This window comes from Chroicocephalus ridibundus, chromosome 3, assembly GCF_963924245.1.
Source record: "Chroicocephalus ridibundus chromosome 3, bChrRid1.1, whole genome shotgun sequence".
NCBI classification, from domain to species: Eukaryota; Metazoa; Chordata; class Aves; order Charadriiformes; family Laridae; genus Chroicocephalus; species Chroicocephalus ridibundus.
In genome coordinates, this window is record NC_086286.1 from 123,885,198 (window position 1) to 123,904,475 (window position 19,278).

Here is a 19,278-nt window from a genome sequence, read left to right on the forward strand (position 1 = left end):
GAATGAGGACTCCGAAGAAATTATATTCCAATATTTATGTACATCAATATTTGTTCTTCAAAATAGTTGAAACGCTTCTCTCTCAACATCAACAAGGCCTAATCTGTCAACATTTAGCTTCAGATATTACCAACCTTAAGCAAAAACAACTGACAACACTAGCTGCCAGGAGGAGGTGTTTTATCAAGGGGGTGGAGCTGGGTTACTTCGCTCACTGGACTTTTTGGGAAAACCCAGTTTGGCCTGACTCACTGCCTCCCTTTTTGCCTGTTAAGACGGGCTTTGCCTGCTATCACGTTGCTTGAGAGGTAGACCTGTGCAAACTTCATGAAGTTCAACAAAGCCAAGTGCCAGGTCCTGGATGTGGGTCAGGGCAATTCCAAGCACAAGCACAGGCTGAGTGGAGAATGGATGGAGAGCAGCCCTAAGGAGGACTTGGGTGTGTTGGTGAATGAGAAGCTCAACGTGAGACAGCAATATGCACTTGCAGCCCAGAAGGCCAACTGCATCCTGGGGTATGTCAAAAACAGTGTGGTCAGCAGGGCAAGGGAGGTGATTCTACCCCTCTGCTCTGCTCTGGTGAGACCCCACCTGGAGTCCTGTGTCCAGCTCTGGAGCCCTCAGCACAAGAAGGACATAGACCTATTGGAGCAGGTCCAGAGGATGGTCACAAAGATGACCAGGGATCTAGAGTACCTCTCCTATGAAGACAGTCTGAGAGAGTTGGGGTTGTTTAGCCTGGAAAAAGAAGGCTTCAGGGACACCTTATAGCAGCCTTCCAGTACCTAAAGGGGTCCTATAGGAGAGAGAGGGAGGGACTCTTTTTGAGGGAGTGTAGTGATAGGACAAGGGGTAACAGTTTTAAACTGAAAGAAGGGAGATTTAGATTAGATATTAGGAATAAATTCTGTTTATCCTGTTAAATCATGAAAACAAGGTCTTGATCCTGCAGCATTACAACACAGTGGAAACTTTATGCACAAGAGAAAGTCAGTAGGTCCTGCATTTTGGCCTGATGTATTTCCCAGCTGAAGCAACTGCCATGTCAATGGCTCTCTGTCATTCCCATTTTTTTTCCTGATTGTCTTGTTTTTGACACATGGTTAACAGGCAATGGGTTACAGCCACCTGCAACAACTCATTTCAAAGTCCAGCAGTCTTTATGTGTCCATCCAACTGCTGCATAAGGCAATCAAAAATGCAAACATCTTGAGCTGCTGGTCTTCAGTGTTTAGGAAATTCCCTTGTGTCTCCCTATTAGCTTCAGCCCAATCATCATCGCTATAAATACAATGGAAGAAGTGAGGTGTTCTTTGATAAGTATCGTTGCACACCTGGATCCACTAACTAACTTTGGGTATTTGTCTTTTAAATGGCCATTGGATTTGTCATCCTCCCTTTCCATCTGATGGAAAAAGGTATTGGTGAGGTATCACAGCCTTTATGTAAATAAATTTGAAAAGTTATGGCCTTTATGTAAATAAATGTGAAAACTTTCAGGCTTCCAGACAAATAACAATGAGAAATAAAGGGATAGTTTGAGCAGTATCCTTACCTAAGGAATGAGAAAAAGGTGCATTTAATAATCTTAAAGAATACCCTCAAGCATCATTAGGAGTGGCATTCACCTGACCATATATAAGCTGTACGTTTCTGTATCTGATCTAACCAGCAATGCTTCCCTTTTAAGTCAGAAGAAAGAAATAGAAATTTCCAAGAGCAATTGTTTTCACCTTAAAGGAAGATACCTAAAATAGGTTAAATAGTCCAGGTAAATACAAGGACCTGGTATTCAGTGCCCTTTTGGTCTTGGTCATGTTTGTTGGCTGACAGGCTCCAATCAGCTTCAGGATGCCTCATAGAAGAGAACTGATGTGGTCTGCTGAAGAGGCTGATGCTATTTAAAGCTCTGAGTTCAGTTCATTGAAGTCTGAGCTGTGAGTATCCCTTAGCCAATGATGTGGATTTATGGAGCATGACTTGTGTGGACGCCAATCTTAAAGCTACTTTTTGGCGTGTGCTCTTATTGGGGACATAGTTACAGAGACCGGAAAGGCAGGATAAGGTGCAGCTTGCCTGCACACTGTGACAGAAATATTTCTTAGACCTCCTGAACCTTGAGCTGAATAAGTTTTTTTGAGAACATTGACATTTAACCCATTTCTGTGGTGTCACGGTAGAAGAGTTTTTTCATTAAACATTAACTTTAATGCTTTGAATCAGCAAAAACCTACCCCACCTCAAACTGAAAGCTCAGCCAAGTAAATGCAGTTTGTCCAAATGGTCCTTAAATAGCGTCCTTCAACTTGAAGAGGGAAGTGACAATAACTGTGTTTTCTAACTCTTTGGATAGCAACAATAAGATTGTCTTAACTGGATCCATATCACCCCCACGAGCCTCTTACCTCTTATTACAAATGCAGGGAAAATAAAGTCACTAATGCACCACTAAAAATGTGTTACAGGAAACACTAAGATGTTCATCAGAAGAGGGAGGAAACTAAATGGACATATAGCAATCACAGATAAATAGAGAGATGATGGTTTAGTTTACCTTGTTATTACACAGGGTGTCTTACTGAAATAACTGTGTTTTATTTTTCCATTTGAAATCACACAGACATTCTTCTCTATGGAAGACCTTGCTTGATTACTGTACAACTCCAGTACACAAAGAACTGATAGAGGTTAAGACTAGGAGGAATTACTCAGTCGTTTTGTTCTCTCCTCTAAATAAAATAGGCCAGAGAATTACATCCAGTTAGTCTGTTTGGCTAAAGCATACCTTGTCGAAAAAGAGCATGGTAGGCTTAAAAACTTCACTCCTTCATGTTCTGCTTTTATTGTGTGAGCGTTGCAAAGAAAAAATAAAACGCAGAAGCAGAAACTTTTGGTTGAGGTGTATCCCACAGTTGCAGGAAGGCTGTTTGCAAGAGATAACGGGGTTCGTTCTCCCTTACACAAAGGCCAGTATGCACTGCTCTTATGATAAAAAAGGGACTTCTGAAGGGAAGACGGATGCTTTACATACACCTTAAAGTTCTATCTATTATCCTGAGAAAGTGATAAGAAATAGTATAAAGGAGATGAATGCTTTAAGTCTCGTAAGCCACTTGCAAAAGATGTTAGTGATAAAATCACGTGTGTCTATTCTTCTTTCTTGTGTTAACTTGTTTCTCTTGCTCCCCATCAGTGCTCTGAGCTTAACTGTATCTGGGCACTTGAGGTGGCTCTTACAGAGATGCTGTTCCTGCCAGCTTGAAGTCCCTTACTTAAGTCTTGCTTTAAGGGCAAGCAGGTATTAAACCTCTGAAAAAGCACAAGGAGATGACTTCAGACATGGCAATGTATTATCTCAGTTGCCTTCCCTTACTGAAGACTGCCTCTAGGTTTCAAAATCCAGTCTGGAGCCACAAATACAGCTGTATTTGTGTTCACTCTACTCTTTGCATCTTGCTAGAAGAGCACTGGGAAAGGGCAGTTGTCAGGGAAATTGAGAAGTCTTTTGTTCCTCACTCACATTTCATGATACAACTTTCCTTACTGGCATCAGCAAATGCAAGTGCACATCAATCTGAGCGATCTCCAGATTTCTTTTGGATTGCAGACACTCTACAACATCACTTGATTTAGATTTGTTGCCTTCAATGTGTTCTTGTTACATTCACGTTAATCAAAACAAAAAATTCCCAAAACACAAGACAAGATTTAAATAGAAACAGAAAATTTTATTCCACCAAAGCAAAGGCTTTGGTAAAAGCTCAATAGTGGCGGTGCTCTTAAAAAAGAAAAATGGAAAGATGAACCTAAAAAGAATTATTTTTCAATGTTGTTAACAGGATTTCTTAGCTGTGCTAGTATAGAGTCGTTGGCACCATGGAGTTTGGAGGGTTGTTTTCCAGTGTCAAGGAAGTTATGTATTCCTCTGAATTACCTTTTACTTGAAGATCACACTACGCAAAAAGGAGTCTTCCAAACAATTTCTAACACCCCTTCTATGTTCATCTATCAGTTGAGATAAAATTTAAGTGGACTGTCAGCTCTGGGTAAAAGTCCTGATCATCTGTAAATCTGCACATGCTGTAATATGTTGATTTCCCTTGTTTCACCCTTCCTAGCAAGTAATATGAATTTTCTCTACCAATTCTTTTCTTCCCTAAAAGTTTCATTTACGTAGTGCCTTTCCCCCTCCTTGCTTCCAAATCCCACATTTTAGAAAGTATTTTCTAGACATATGTAAGACATTTTTGTGGGCTTATGCACAGATAACATGCACCCCTTTCATAATTTAAATGGTCAGCTTAGGTGCCTCAGTTTGCACGTGGGTGGGAATCTGTTTCCGTGTGAGCAATAATGACCGAAAAAGTGCTTTTGAGAACTAGCGACTCTAGACAGCTATGACTTTAGGTGATGTAACTGCAATGCTAAATGTATTCATCTCTTTGCCTTGTCTGTGACAAGTTGATTTACAATCTCTGTCTTGTGGCTCAGGCACTTTTGCTCCTCATTTCAAGTTTTTTACCAATTTTCTATGTTTCTGAGTTTTAAGGTGTCAATTCCATTAACTATAAATGTTGGGTGTGATTTCCATTTCCCTGTTTGTTGAAAACTACATAAACCCTTTTCAGCTTTACAAATCCTCTTTTTTTTTTTGCCCCTGGTGGTCTTTTACAGCTACAATTTGGCTCAGTACAATGCTGTGCTTTGCCTGCAAAGGTCCTGTGTGTTGCATTTGCTGTAAGGAAAGGCCACATCACCGGAGTGATGACTCCAGGAAAATTTGCATGCTTTCTGTTTCAGCAAGAGGGCCTGTTTCCTTCTCTTCCACTTCATCGTGCCCTCCTATTGAGAAGGTTAAGTACTTCTCTCTCCAATAAATCTTGCAGAGTACACAAATGGTACAGAAATCTTAAGCGAGCTACATAATGCTGTTTCCCGCAATAATTGCAATGCATGCATGAAGAGTCAAAGAGGGTGGTTAGGGAATATTCCTCAATGAAAAGATGCGTTAGCCTCAATTTTCCTAGCTAATATAGCTCCCAGCACTACTTTTGTACAACAATCCATCCATAGCCACCAGCTTGGAGAGGGTGACTGTAGCCTGAGACTGTAGTAAACGGGCTCCAGGGAGCTGATCCCAGAAGACCTCCTGCTATGTGTGGCACTTTCATCGTCTATATAAACATCAGCCTCTCAGAGGCCAAGCTGTAATGTAGCTTAGTAGCACTGCAGCAAGGTACCATTTAGTGGCAATGCCTGAAATAACTGGTCTGACCTACATGAGGATTTGTCAAGAGAGAGAAATATCTGATTTTGACTACTCAGTGAATGCTGTGAATGCTCTGAGCCACACCACAATTTAAAACCCAACATAAACTGTGCATTTTATGCATGTGTTAACACTAATCCGCAACTTCTAATCCAGACAACCTTGGTACAAATAGCAAATGTAGGTAGAACAATCAGCACATAAATAATTCCTACAACAAACTCTCTTTTTTTTTCTTTTTTTTTTTGTTTTTCCCTATGTACAACTAACATCTCATTCAGTTGGCTGAGTATTGGGCAAGTAGGAACTTCTTTGTTCGTAGCTTGAAGGCTGACCAAATGGAAGACATGATTTGTGACCTTCATAATTAATTTACATGACTATTTTTTAGTTACCAGGAAGTAGGTACTAAATCACCAAATACCCAGAAGCAGTCCTGTGCTATTGAACTGACAAGATGAATTTATTATTTCCTTGCAATGGGCCAAGCACAAATTCAATGAACAACTGCAACCCAACTTACGATCTAAAATACAACCACCCTTCTGGGTCAAGCCAACTCTGGAGGTACTACAACAAATTGAGAGCAAATAAGTATGGGCATATAAGGAAAAATAAGTGTTCAGATTGACCTGTGAAAGATACAAGTTTTCATGCCATAGCTCATTAGATGTCAGATTCTTCTTAGAAACTTTCCAGGTACATACAAATCATATGCTTACCAGCATTAAATAACTCATATAGTGCTGGGTAAAAATCTTTTATACTGGTTTGTTCAACTGATCTGCCTTGCTAGATCTGCAATGACTGTTACTGTGAGGGCCACTGGAATAATCTAAGCTCCAAAGATTTAAGCTTGGTTTGTGACATATTACAGTCAATATTATGTCAAAATGGTCTGGATTGTTGTATTTCAAAAGCACCTATTCTCATGGTTATTGATTACATAGATGATGGTCCAAGGCCCATCCAGGAGGCAGGGCAAAAAACAAGAGTAGAGACAGGTAGACTGAGATGAGACAGGGTGAGCCAAAATAGGACTCTTGTGGCCACAGGCAGGTGATGGGGGAGGCTACAAAGGAGGCTGGTCAGGGCCATTAAAGACTATGAGTTCCCTCAGTGCCCCAAAACCTCTTCAATGCCTGTTATTAAATACTGGGCTTGGATGGTCGCTCATATTTCTGGTGAATTTTGACTGTCCATCAAACTTTCTACATTTTTGGATGGCCTTTCCTTTATCTCATGGTTTCTCTGCCTGCATTCACATCTTCTACTGCTTGCTTTCATTTCACTTCACTTTTCCCTCAGGATTCTTTATACATTTTTTTTTTCCATTGTCCCCTCTTTCCCTTCCCACTTATAAACTGATTTTCTCATGACACTCAGCCACTACAATCTGTGGAAGAAGCACGGTGGCCACCTCCAACACACTATTTATTGTGACTGACATCTATTACATTTCCAATTACCCAGCACTTGTCGGTTTAGGAACACAGGGAATTTTTAGGTCGTTGAGGACTTTTCTTGGAATTATAGGTAGTTTATCACATAATCCCTTCAATAGATGTTTTGCCCTCTATTTGTAAAGTTTTCATGTCCTTCTTCATTCAGTTGGAAGGCTGCTGCTGACCTTTCCAGTTTTAATGCTTAGAAATTGATTTATTCACTAAATGTATTAATACGTATATCTTGTTCTCGTAATAAAAACATCTGGTAGCTCAGGCAGTTCTTGCATTTTTTTAACCCTTCTGATGTTTGTAGAGAGCAATCATATTCCTTTGCAGCTTTTGCTTTTTCTAATCAAATGCACTCTTTGGTTTTCTCTGATATTGTAGACAGTCTGTTTTCCTGAATATGTTAATATCTCTTCTTTTGGGGCTTAATTTCAGTTCACTTAATGACAAACAACAAGAGCTGTAAACAGAATAAATTCAAATATATTCTCACCAATATCAGGTAAGACAGCGTTAGCTCTTCTGTTTTCTGGAAATGAGTGCTACGTCCTAAGGTGACATTCGATTACTACTTCCCTTGTATAGTCAACAGTCATGCTGCAATTAATACATCCAGGTTTTCCCTTGTAGAGTTGGTTCATGTTGACTGTCTCCCACATTATCACAGAAAACTGAGTGTCAAGCATCTGGTCTAACTAATCGTTGTGACTCCCTTTATGGCCTGAGGCTTTTCCAGGCCTATGCTTCATCCTGCTAGTTTTGGACTATCTTCTCCTCCTCCCCATTGACCACAAAAAAGATTGAGATGCTCCAGAAAGCTCCAGAAAGCTCCAGATTGAGCTGCCTAGAACTCCACAAATAACTTGTCATCCTCTAAAGAAGGTACATTACCCACCTGCAGTGTATCTGCTTTCTACCCAATGACCCAGAAAGAACAACTGAATGTTTTCTTTTCATTTAGAGCAAGAGAAGACTAAGAAGACACATAATAGCACACTTCAAATGACTTTAAGGAGTCTGCGATAATAAATTTCCTGTAGGGTTAGGGTTAGGGGAGTTCCTAGCTTTTAATTCTGTGTGTCATCTGCAGAAATGAATGTCTACATTGTAAATGTCTACATCTATCTCAGTGAGCTGGTGCTCACTTTATTAGAGATAAGGGAAATAGATACTTAGGGACTGTAATTAAACATATCCTAATACAGATACCCAAAGTAGGTAAAAATGACCTATTTCTCTCTCACTCTTTCATTCTCTCTCTGCCTCTCTCTCTCAAATATAAAAAGGACTAACTCCAGAGGAGGCCCCTAAAGTTAGGCGAGATGAATCCCACCTGAAATTCTCAAAGACTTTAACTAGCTTAGCTACATAGCAGATTATTAATTAGAGAAAACATAATTTCTATTTCAGGAATGAGGAATTGAAGCAAAGAATCCCCCGCAGTCTGAGGATCAGGCCCTGAGTTATTCCAGGATCCTTTCCAGGGAAGACTCAAGAAGTTTGGCATCTGGACTCCTGTCTGCTATGGTCCAGCACCAGTGCCCTAATGCAAACATTATCCCCAACTGGCTGAGATGAGGGTGACATGAAGAGCTATTCAAGCATCAACCTGTCTTTTGAGAAGTCACCTTTGGGACTGAAGTACACATGGTCAAGCTACTTTTATGTTTTCAGTGTCAAGTACCATTCTTAAAATAGCTAGGAAACATCAGAAAATTCACTGTGAGTGGCAGCGAGAACTTTGGGTGTGTGTTTTGGCAAGTGAAACAAGTCCCATCTTTTGTGCCACTGACAGGTGTCAGTCAGACCCACTCATTCCATTGTCGCCAATAGGCTTTGAAAAAGTTTTTTAGGCATGACTACTTGCATATCCTGAAGATAACCACATGATCCTGTGCCTCATATTTATAGCTAAAGGGAAATATGTAATAAAATAAATAGATATCTTAAACAAGGGCTGCTTTAATTTCTGCTAGGAATAGGGTTAGCTGAGACAAAAGTGTACTAGATACCACCATTTCTGCATGAAAACAGTGCACTCAGTGTAGGTGCCCAAGGAAGAAGAGAGGGTAAAGAGTTGAGCTTCCTCCTGTGGGTACATAAAGTGGTAAATAAAACTCTTTAACCTGTGACAACAGTTCTCCAGACAGTCACGAAGCCACAGAATTCCAGGAAAGCCTGCCAGATAACCATCAAGTCACAACAATAGTGTCTGCTTTGGAAAAAATAGCAGGGAGGAGACTCAAAGCCTGATTTTGATCTGGAAAGGCTTGTGAGTAAAATGCGTCCAGGTTTACCAGACTTTCAGACAGGAGTTGTTTGCCTCATTTCCTGCCATTGTCTTAGATACCCAGATTTTGCCTCGAACCAAGAGGAAGAACACTGTCCTTACACTACCAGAAGAGCTAGAGCATGTGCAAACTAGATGCTCCAAGATCTTCACCTGGATCTTGCCAGATGTTAATTGACTCACTCTGACGTACAATTGTTGTCAACCAATTAGTAGACTCTTCTGCTTACTGGAAGTATTTATGGCTAGAATCTTGTATCATTAGGCCTTATGGATCCAGGTGGTGAAAATAGACTTGACTTTGAGTTAGTCTACCTGTGGTTGAGAAGCCTGTATTCATACACCAGTGACAACTCCTTCCTACCTGGACACACAGCTTTTAATAGCAAAAGAGCTTTTTTGATAACGTTTCCAATATCAAAAAAGAATCTCTGATGAGGGACATGTTTTGCGGCTATAAGCGTCTGTGCAGTAGGACTTCCGCCAGCACAGAAGTGTTGGAAGATGAGAATTTTTCACACCTCTGAGTTGACAAAAATATTCCCATAAATCATTTTAACATTTGGACTGTGCTTGAACAGTATCATATTTTGTGCTACTCATCAGGCTGAGGAAGTATGTATGGAGTCAAACATAGGAGTGAAAAAAAATTCAAGGGGGCTTGCCTGTAAGCCACAAATTCAAAATGAATGCTGCAAAGGACATCTAGAACTTGTGCTTAAACCGAATGATTGAACTGTTCCATGTGATAGATTTCCAAGACATTAAATGTTCATATGAAAGCTCAGTTCTTTTTGAGATTTATTCCTTTTAATCAAACACAGTTTTGTATTACTAATATGTTACCCCCTGTATAATAAAAAAGGAAGGAAAAAGCAAAACAATTTTATCACTTGTGGTAACCAATATGTTGAGAAACACCACTTGACATAAGAAATAGTGCCACCTGCACAGGATCCACTACTAAAACCAAAAAACTACCTTAGGAGTCTACTTCAAAAAAATAGCAGACATTTTTATGTTTTCTGATACATCGTTGGGTGACGGAGGAAAGTCTCCTCTATTGTATTGATGGGCCAAGGCCAAGGGTATGAGACCCAACAAGGCCAAGTGCTGGGTGCTGCACTTGGGTCACAACAACACCATGCAGCTTTACAAGCTTGAGGTAGAGTGGCTGGAGAGCTGCTTAATGGAAAAGGACCTGGGGATGTTGGTAAACTGCTGGCTGAATATGAGCCGTCAGTGTGCCCAGGTGGCCAAGGTGGCCAACAGCATCATGGCCTGTATCAGGAACAGTGTGGCCAGTGGGACTAGGGAAGTGATTGTGCCCCTGTACTAGGCACTGGTGAGGCCCCACCTCGAGTGCTGTGTCCGGTTTTGAGCCCACTTACTACAGGAAAGACATTGAGGTGCTGGAGCGTGTCCAGAGAAGGGCAATGAACCTGGTGAGGGGTCTCGAGAATAAGTCTTATGAGGAGCAGCTGATGGAACTGGGGTTTTTTAGCTTGGAGAAAAGGAGGCTGAGGGTAGACCTTCTCGCTCTCTACAACTACCTGAAAGGAGGGTGTAGCAAGGTGGGGATTGGTCTGTTCTACCAAGTGACAGGCAATAGGACAAGAGGAAATGGCCTCAAGTTGTGCCAGCGGAGGTTTAGGATGGGTATTAGGAAAATTCTTCACTGAAAGGGTTATCAAGCATTGGAACAGGCTGCCCGTGGAAGTGGTGGAATCGCCATCCCTGGAGGTACTTAAAAGACAAAGTAGACACAGTACCTAGGGACACAGTTTAGCAGTGGTTTTGTCAGAGTTAGGTTAATGGCTGGACTCGATGATTTTAAATGTCCCTTCCAGCCTAGAGGATTCTATGATTCTATATGGCCAGAGTTGCACAGCCACATCTGCATGAGTGGTGAATCCATTCTTGCTTTGAAATTACTGGTTTTGTGTAATTTCTGTGCTTCAGAAGCAGTAGCGCTTCAAAACTCTCCCTTACTCCTCAGTGTTTTAATTCTGTGCAAAAATCCCAAGGGCTACATTTCAACTTTTCCAAAACGCACAGCTTTTGACCCTTCAGGCAACAGTTTGTGGGAAACTTGAGTTATCATATGTGCCCGCACCACGAATGCTGTGTATCACTAAATAAAACTAACATGGTTTAACATATACTTCTTTTGTTAACAGCAGTATAGGTTTCTGGAATATATTTACATTGGGAAAGGACTTTTTAAAGAAGATAGGTGAATGGTAATGCATGCCCTAAAATAAAAATTGTTGTTTTAACGTCAATGAATAAAATAAAAAATCTTGTGTTTAATTCAAATTGGTCAACAAAACAAATAAAAGCTTTAATTTCATTTTAGTTTGGCGGCTTGGGTTTTCCTCCTTTACATCCATCACTTTATGTAGAATTGGGAGAAGAGAAGAAAGCAGAGGAGTGTTAACGATGCAAAACACAAAAAGGAAAATGTCATTTGATCTGAAATGATCATTTCCATTACTGTGGAAAAACCCAAATATCTGATGATAAGCATTTTAAAGAGTCATTTTCAGTTACACGTGTTGAACATTGGGCTGCCCATCAGTAACAGAATCAACAGTTAACATAGGTCATTTCCTTAATATACGCGAGACCATTTCCATGTCAAGCTGTTACCTCAGCTTTTCCCCCCAAATTGCCTTTTTTTAAGACTTGTTGTTGATGTGGGTGTCAGAATATCTTTGTTAGCCCTATGGAACAGCCCCATGGCTGCACGGCACAGACCCAAGACCAGACGATGGAGCCCAGTGACCAGCCCGTGAACCTTCGGACACCAGAGGTGGGTCAGCGCCGGAGGGAGCATCCTTTCCTCATTTGTATCTCCTGCTGCCCCGTGTCCTCTTGACTTGTGGTTAAACTAAGATATAATTATACCGGAGGTGTGGCTACCAAGTGTGATGTTATAAATAACAGGTCTTAGTGCTTCATAGGCTCTTTCTCAGCATTCACTAATTAATCTTCCTTGCCCTGACTGTGTCAGTTTATCTCTGTGTTGCACTTGGTGAGACCGAAGCACGGAGGTTAAATGTCTTGCTTACAGCCCAGACCAGATAAAGTAGCTGTCAAGTAGCTTCTTAATGAGAAAGTCTGTCTCTGTTTTTCACAGTTTAACTGTGGCCCTTACACTTAGAGGGATGCAATTTTTGGCAGCCTGGCCCAGAAAAGCGGGAGCAGCCCAGGGGTGGGGAACATCCTCAGTCTCTCCCTTCTCTGGTGGCCCTTTCGTGCTTGGTCTTGCTCAAACATCTTGCTACTACTTTTTTTTTTTTTTTTCTCGGGCATTAATTGGATATTCTGACAACACAAATTTCAAATGCCATGTCAAGGTTTCCAACCCTTGCTTTTCATTTAGTATAAAGTCTTAACTTTAGCTGCTTAACCTGTTGCTATTGTACGTGTGATATGTTAAGGACACAAGTGAGGTGATATTTATGGAAGACTTGGTCTCTCTATCGATAGATGGAGAAAAACAAGGAAGACCATGACTCTCAGCAAGACTTTGTGATACTGAAAGTGAAAGACCTTCCATTTTGCTTAGCCCAGAGGGATTCTCAGACAGACAAATTAGATTATGTGACTACTGCAGTTCGTACTTTTTAAATATTGGAAAAGTTCTTTCTTCAAAAGCCATAAGACCGTTAGAGTTAGTTCATAACAGTTGTTCAAAACTCTGTGTTTAAAGTCTTCGTCATGTAAGTTAACTACTGAAGAACTCTTACATCATTCTCCACAGATAAAACTTAGACTTGTACCATGGTAGTTGCTCTTATCATCTCTCAGCATATGTGCTTCTTGTGAGTGTATCTGGAACCAGAATAGAAATTGTAAGAAATTCTCGGTGTTGCTAGTTTCTTGCCTGAGCTGCGCCCAAAAAATAGCACAATTCTGTAGCTGTAACTTCAGCACATACCAAAAAGCATGTGCTGGTACCACAAAGGAAACAACTCTCAGTGTATCAGTATAAAAAATAAGTTTGGGAAAATACAATCAGAGAATGGAGAAAAGTGTTATTTGACATGCTGGATCACAGTCAATGTCATATTGCTTTTACCTCACCCAGGTATGGGAAACTCATATTCAAAAACATTTCAGCTTTCCAGGGACATGAACAGCTAAGTGGAGTGTCCCAAGCTCTCCTTGAAGTCTGTATTGAGAAACAGCATCACCCAGGTAGCATTTCACCTCACCTGCTACTTCTTCTCTTCCACATCAAAAGGGAAGCACGATCTTTTGAAATTCCCCGTGAAAGGAAGAAGGTTAATGCCTGGATACCCTGCAGTAGCCCAGCAGGATGCATGATGCTCCAGGGTGGCACTTCATGATGCAGAAGGTCTCCCCCAGCTACTGCTGCTGCCACGCTCAGACACCATAGCTGGATACCCAGAGCACAAAAGCTGCCTCTTTGGGGAAGGAGCTCTCTAAAAAATATCTGACAATAAACTTATTCCTCTTTAAACGTTCATTGGCCCAGGGAGAGAGGGAGGAAAACGCAAGTGTGTGTGTGGAAGGAGTTTTAATGCCAATCTCATTGGTAGCAAGTAGAAATTAAATCTTGGAAAATATCCCAGAAAACACCCGAGACTTTTGCCAAAACTATGTATCCTCCTGTAAGAGAACTGGGGTTTTATATATTAGTATTTTCTGAGGAAAACTTTTCTTAGGAAATTGTCATTCAGCTTTGAATTACACTTTCTACAAATGTTGCTGTGGTTGTAGGAAACTTAAAAAGTGACACAACAAGTCATGATGATGAAACTGAGCTTCAGGGAGGTAGAAAATCAAGGCTACCAGAATTAGTCATTGATATCCTGGAAACCATAAATTGCCTTAATTTGACAGTATAAATTGCTCTGGTATCATAGCAATTTGGCCAGCAGGCACAGCATGAAACAACGGAGGAGAAGAAACTGCTACCAAACGGTTTCTATATGTAGTGATTGTTTATTCATCCAGTGTTAGCTAAGAAATTCCGTGCAAGTAAGTGTTCAAATCAGGCCAGGGTAGGCCCAAAACTTTAATTTCTAGTAAAAGGAGGAGCCCTTTTAACAGGTAGCAAAATGAAAACCCAGTGCAGCTGAATGTCTGAGTGGGGTTCACCCTCTTGTGTTTTTAAGCAGAATTGCAGTCCTATAAAGAAAATGATTTTTGCTGATCTAAAATAGGAAGGGAAGGTGGTAAGTGGGACCAGTCCTGCTCAGGGCTGGTATATGTGACTCAAGACCCATTAGAGACTAACACCCATCTTGAGGAGCAGCTGGAGGTCCGGTGGGACACCCTAGTGCATCCTGCACGGCACCAGGATGTATCAGGAGGAAGGTTAGTGGGATGAGCTGCTCTGTTCAGCGAGAAGAGGCTGTTCCAGATGTTTGCTCATTTTTTTACATCTGCCAAAGCTTATAAACTGTAAGCAGAGAGCTTCTATTTCCTCTGTATCTACCTTTTTATTAAAGTTAGAAATACAAAGATGAGATAAAAGCTATAACATGTAAAAGAAAAAGCTGTAAGATGGTTCTGAAACACTGTTTTATCAATGTAATAATATTGTCAGTCTCTAAAGAGGCATGACTGTGATAATGGCCCTCACTAAAAGGGTCAGAAAGTTTCTCCAGGTAAGCAGTGCCACTGACAGGTAACTAATTTAAGTCCTGAGTTCTGGGTCAATACAGATACACGGTCCTTTGAAGTCATGCCCTGCATTGTACAGGACCTGGAAAGATAGTAAATGAAAAACTGTACTCAAGGAAATGCATTATTAGGAGCAACACGCAAACTAACGTGGCCCTGTGACCACCTGCAGCAGATCCAGTTAAGCTTCCCCTTGGACAGGAGCTGGTGGCCTGCCTGCAAACAGGGATGGGAGAAGGCACATCTACGGCCTCCAGCTGAACTTAACCCTCCTGGAGATGTCCTAAAGGTGTGCACTGCTAGGAATAGGCACTAAGAGGGTTCCTGGGAAGTTCTGGAGAAAACCAGGTATTTTGATGGTGAATTTTGTGGACTTGGATCTACTGCTTTTTAGTTTTGTTTTGGTTTGGTTTTTTTGTTTTTTTTTTTTCGTAGCAACATATTTTAGTACCTGCATCAATATGAAGTCCAAGCAAGCGTGGGACTGACTTACTCATAGAGAGGATGGGAAGGGATACATACACCTCTTTCTTTGTATGAACGCTTTTATAAAGCTTCATATTTCTTGACTGTTGGTACCATATGAAAAAATTATCATTTCTGACCTACATACACAGATGTATCAGAAGCTTTGCTTTTAGGCCACAGAGTAAAAGTTGGCGGACTCAATGTGTGCCTCTTATTTTGGCCATACCAAAAAATTCATCACTTTTTGCTTTGTCTTTTCCTGTCTCATCCCCACTGACAGGACACATCAAAGAGCCTTGAAATATCTGTAAGGAATTTTCCAAATGAAAAAAGATTGAATTATAAATAACTTCAATGAAAAGCTCTGTTCGTGAACCAGTGGTATAATCATGTTTTTATTGTCAGGAATACATTCCATTGATAATCAAAGAAAAGGTAACAGAAGAAAGTAAAGTGGCATTTAACATATTTTGCAAAAAACCTAAAGTGTTCTAAAAGTGTGTTTTCCATTAAAAAACAATGAATCAGTAGAAGATCCACTGCAAGGAAAACCACAAAGTAACACATTAGTAGCTTAAGCATGATTTCTACAAAGTCTAAAGTAACATCAGAAGTTATCCTGAGCTACCAGACTTGTTTAGGACCGAAGTAATGGTGAGATTTCAGAAAAAAAGTGTTTCCTATAGGTCAATCTGAGCTGATGCGCTGAGAGTGAATACACCTCACAGTGAGTTCTACTCTTTCCTAATCAGTCTCGCAGCAGCCATAATCACATCCACCAGGACGTTATACGATTTGAGTGGTGCATCTACAGGTAGCAGGACACTTGTTCCTCACCAGGGAATGGTTACAGCTAAACAAGATTTTCAGATTTCTGCAATTTCCAAAGTAGTCTTGATGCTTGCAAGGATTGGCTAAAATAGAAAAGACGGAAAAAAACCCATGAAATATTGGTTGAAAACCAAGTCCTGGTCTAATGCTTCTGCATTTTCCAAAACTTCTAAATTTTCATGTCTACATAGTCGTTGTACTTTTGCTCTGCTTTTAAAATTTCTTGATTATTATGGAAAAGGGAATGCAAGCAGAAAGGTGGTATCTTACAGTTCCCATTTATTTGTGCGCTTTGATTTGCTCCACATGAAAGCTTGCAGAACCCAGGGGCCTGTGCAGATCTTCACACACATTCAGATGCGGGAATCCTGACAACCTATTCATGCCCTTAGTTGTAGATATACATCAAGACATTTTGTCTTGAGCTTTCCAGAAGAGGGCAGCAGCAGATTGACGGTGTGATAATGCACGTATTGCTCAACAACACCACAATTTACCCCTTATCACAGGATGGTTGATGTTGGAAGGGACCTCTGGAGGTCATCTGGTCTCACCCTCCTACTCAGGATTGTGCCTGTTCTGGTGGGATATTTAACCACTGTTATTTTGGGCAGCAAATGAACGGGGCAGTTCTAGGATCTTAAATCCAGATTATCAAGAAGTAATTATGCCAAAGTAAAATGCTACAAAGGAACAACATTATTACCCGATGCAATGCAATGTTTGTTGTAAGGAGGAGAATACATTCACTTACTGCAAAGCCCTCTGTCACAGTGGCCGGGACAGTCTGCACATTTTGGTCCGCTTTTGTAAGGTGTAGCTATTTGCATTGCATTATTTCCTCTGAAATTTGAAAGAAATAAAACACAAAACAAGATCAAAGTGCAGCTCTGAGCCATCAACAGCAGTTTATATTATTTGTCACAATGAAAGGCATCCAGAAGTTTTGGGTTAAAATTATTTCCATAGACAGTCATATTTTAGTTTCAGATATTCATAGAATACAAGAACTTTGGTTTTAAATAAGAGGGACAATAAGGTTTAGAGAAAGAAAATGTATCAATTATTTATATTTGTATAGCATTATCAGTTAAAAAAAAAAAAGTATCTTATGTACTTCCTAGTTCTGCTTTTCTAATGGATTTCAAGTGATTGTGTCTTATAAGGAAATAACATCAGCAGATGCCTTCAGCTGTTTCAGATGTGCTCTTTACCTCTATGAAAATTCATTTGCTGTTGGTTTTCACTTTGCATCTGACTTTCTTGATATTGGTCAAAGTTATACGATGATTTGTGCATGATTCTGACAGAGACAGACCTTTCTTTGTTCATATACTAAAATTTCCCTAAGAGCTGTTTCAATGTGAAATAAAATAAATATTCCTATTTAACCTGATGTTAAACCCACAATTCACACCAGTATTTTCAAAATTATAAATGGTTCTAATAAACTGTAACAATTTTATCCTATGCATGACCAATGGACCACAGGAGTTTTTAAAACATATCCAGAATTATCATATCTTAAATAAATAAAAAGGCAGTACATACGGAGGACAGTATTGGCAAACATAAAAGTAGTTGAACTGGCTCCTAGGACAGTAGGCGACTGCACATCCAATCTGGTAGCTGTTGTACCAGATTAGCTGTAGGACAAAAAATAAACACATAATTTCAGACCCATGTTTTACTGAATTCTCATCAAAGAGCTCACAAAATAACAGAGCCAGAAGATAATTTTTTGGTTCGTTCCGTCTATTTAGCTCTTAAGTTTACCACTTAGCTGTCGGAAAGAATAAATAGAAAAATGAGTTAACCATGTCTGCCAGTTTTCAAATGTTTTTGAACACAGTTTCTGTCAGGACACTGAGGTTTAACTTCAAATATTTTCATCATAGATATTTTGCTTTGACATTTCTTAATGGGGTTTTTCAACCCCTATATAGAAAACATTTATTTCTAAAGCAAAAGTATTCAATTTTTCTTTTTCTTTCTTTTTTTTTTTTTATTTTTTTTCCCTCTACAGAATAATATTCCTCTTCTGGACAGCTCTTCCAAAATACTGGTTCCATTGCCTCAGAATTAGATGAAAAAGACTTTTAATTTATAATTCATCTTTGGATTGGGGTGTGAATGATAGAAAATGGTTTGATGACAACGATAATTTTTTTTCTGATGATAAATCTCTCCCAGCTGCCTTAAGTGTACTCCTGTAATTTTAGCGTATCACCGCAGTTTGTGTCAACTCTCCTTACCTGAGTGAAGCTTTCGATATTGACGTTTTTCGCAGTTGCTCCAAATCCGTACTTGAAATTGGAAGACTGACTGTGCCAGACTCTAATTGTTTCATCCCATGTTCTTGGGTAAGATGACAGTAATACATTCTCACCGCAGGTGATACCTGGAGTAGAAGTAAGTCTATTACTTAGGAGAGAAGCAGGAGGTAGGGCAGAGGGGTGTAGTTACATACTAAAAAAATCTCTGTGATGCTGACCTGTTTTCCCTGTGATTTTAAGAATCGGGTAGTACACCTGATCCTATGAAAGCTGCAGGGAATGTTACTCTGATTTTGGCGAGCTTTCAGTCACAGATACTTATTTGACTACAAAATGTGGCACGAAGATGACTGTAAATACCAACATGGCTATCTATTGTGCTTTCTTGCTTCCAATAGGAGCCAAAAGGAGACATTTAAAGAAAGATACAAAAATAGGGCAAGTACATAGCATCCCTCTCACTGAAGTTCCAACAATTTGTGTTTCAGAGTATTTATCTGACAAAGATGATGTTTTTGTGTTTAATCCTAAAAAGATATCCTACAACAGATTAAAACTTATTATCCTTATTTCTAGTTCACGTGCACAGGGGTCTTCTGCAAATTGTCGTTAACCGATCAGTTTAGTCTCCATATTTGTCATGTACCATTAACGATTCTCTGTTCTTTTGGACTGATTTTCATCCCACACTTATTTGCCCATTTCTGAGCACTTGTGGCAGCTTTCTCACTCCACACCTGAAAGACACAAGGGAAGAAATGTCCAGGTCACAGACAGGTTAGTGCAGTCCATGAGAAGAAAAAGAATGGGGAGTGACTTGGGTGTTCTGTGCTGAATGCTGCCATGGTCCTCAACAGAAAGCAGAGGATTCATGCCAGTTTACACTACTGGGGCATGGGCACCACAATTCTTCAGCTCTTAGAGGTTGCAGAGCAGGTTATTCTGCACAGTATCACATAGCCCTGATCTCCAGGTGGTCCTGACTAATAGGAATTTTATAACATACTGTTGCACTCTTCTGGGTTAGTG

General features: G+C 40.2%; 1 protein-coding gene across 1 annotated transcript in view; it reads right to left on the minus strand.

The window, feature by feature from the left end:
* Nucleotides 1-15,780: 15,780 nt before the first annotated feature.
* The window catches only part of CRISP2 (cysteine rich secretory protein 2), a 92,753-nt gene continuing 89,255 nt past the window's right edge, over nt 15,781-19,278 (minus strand). Inside the window, exons 17-21 of the mRNA XM_063330926.1 lie at nt 18,896-18,986; nt 18,229-18,374; nt 17,525-17,619; nt 16,728-16,816; nt 15,781-16,056 (exon numbers count right to left, since the gene is read on the minus strand). Of these exons, the coding sequence (XP_063186996.1) occupies nt 15,929-16,056; nt 16,728-16,816; nt 17,525-17,619; nt 18,229-18,374; nt 18,896-18,986 (549 nt within the window). The 3' untranslated portion in view covers nt 15,781-15,928. The remainder of the gene's footprint in view (nt 16,057-16,727; nt 16,817-17,524; nt 17,620-18,228; nt 18,375-18,895; nt 18,987-19,278) is intronic.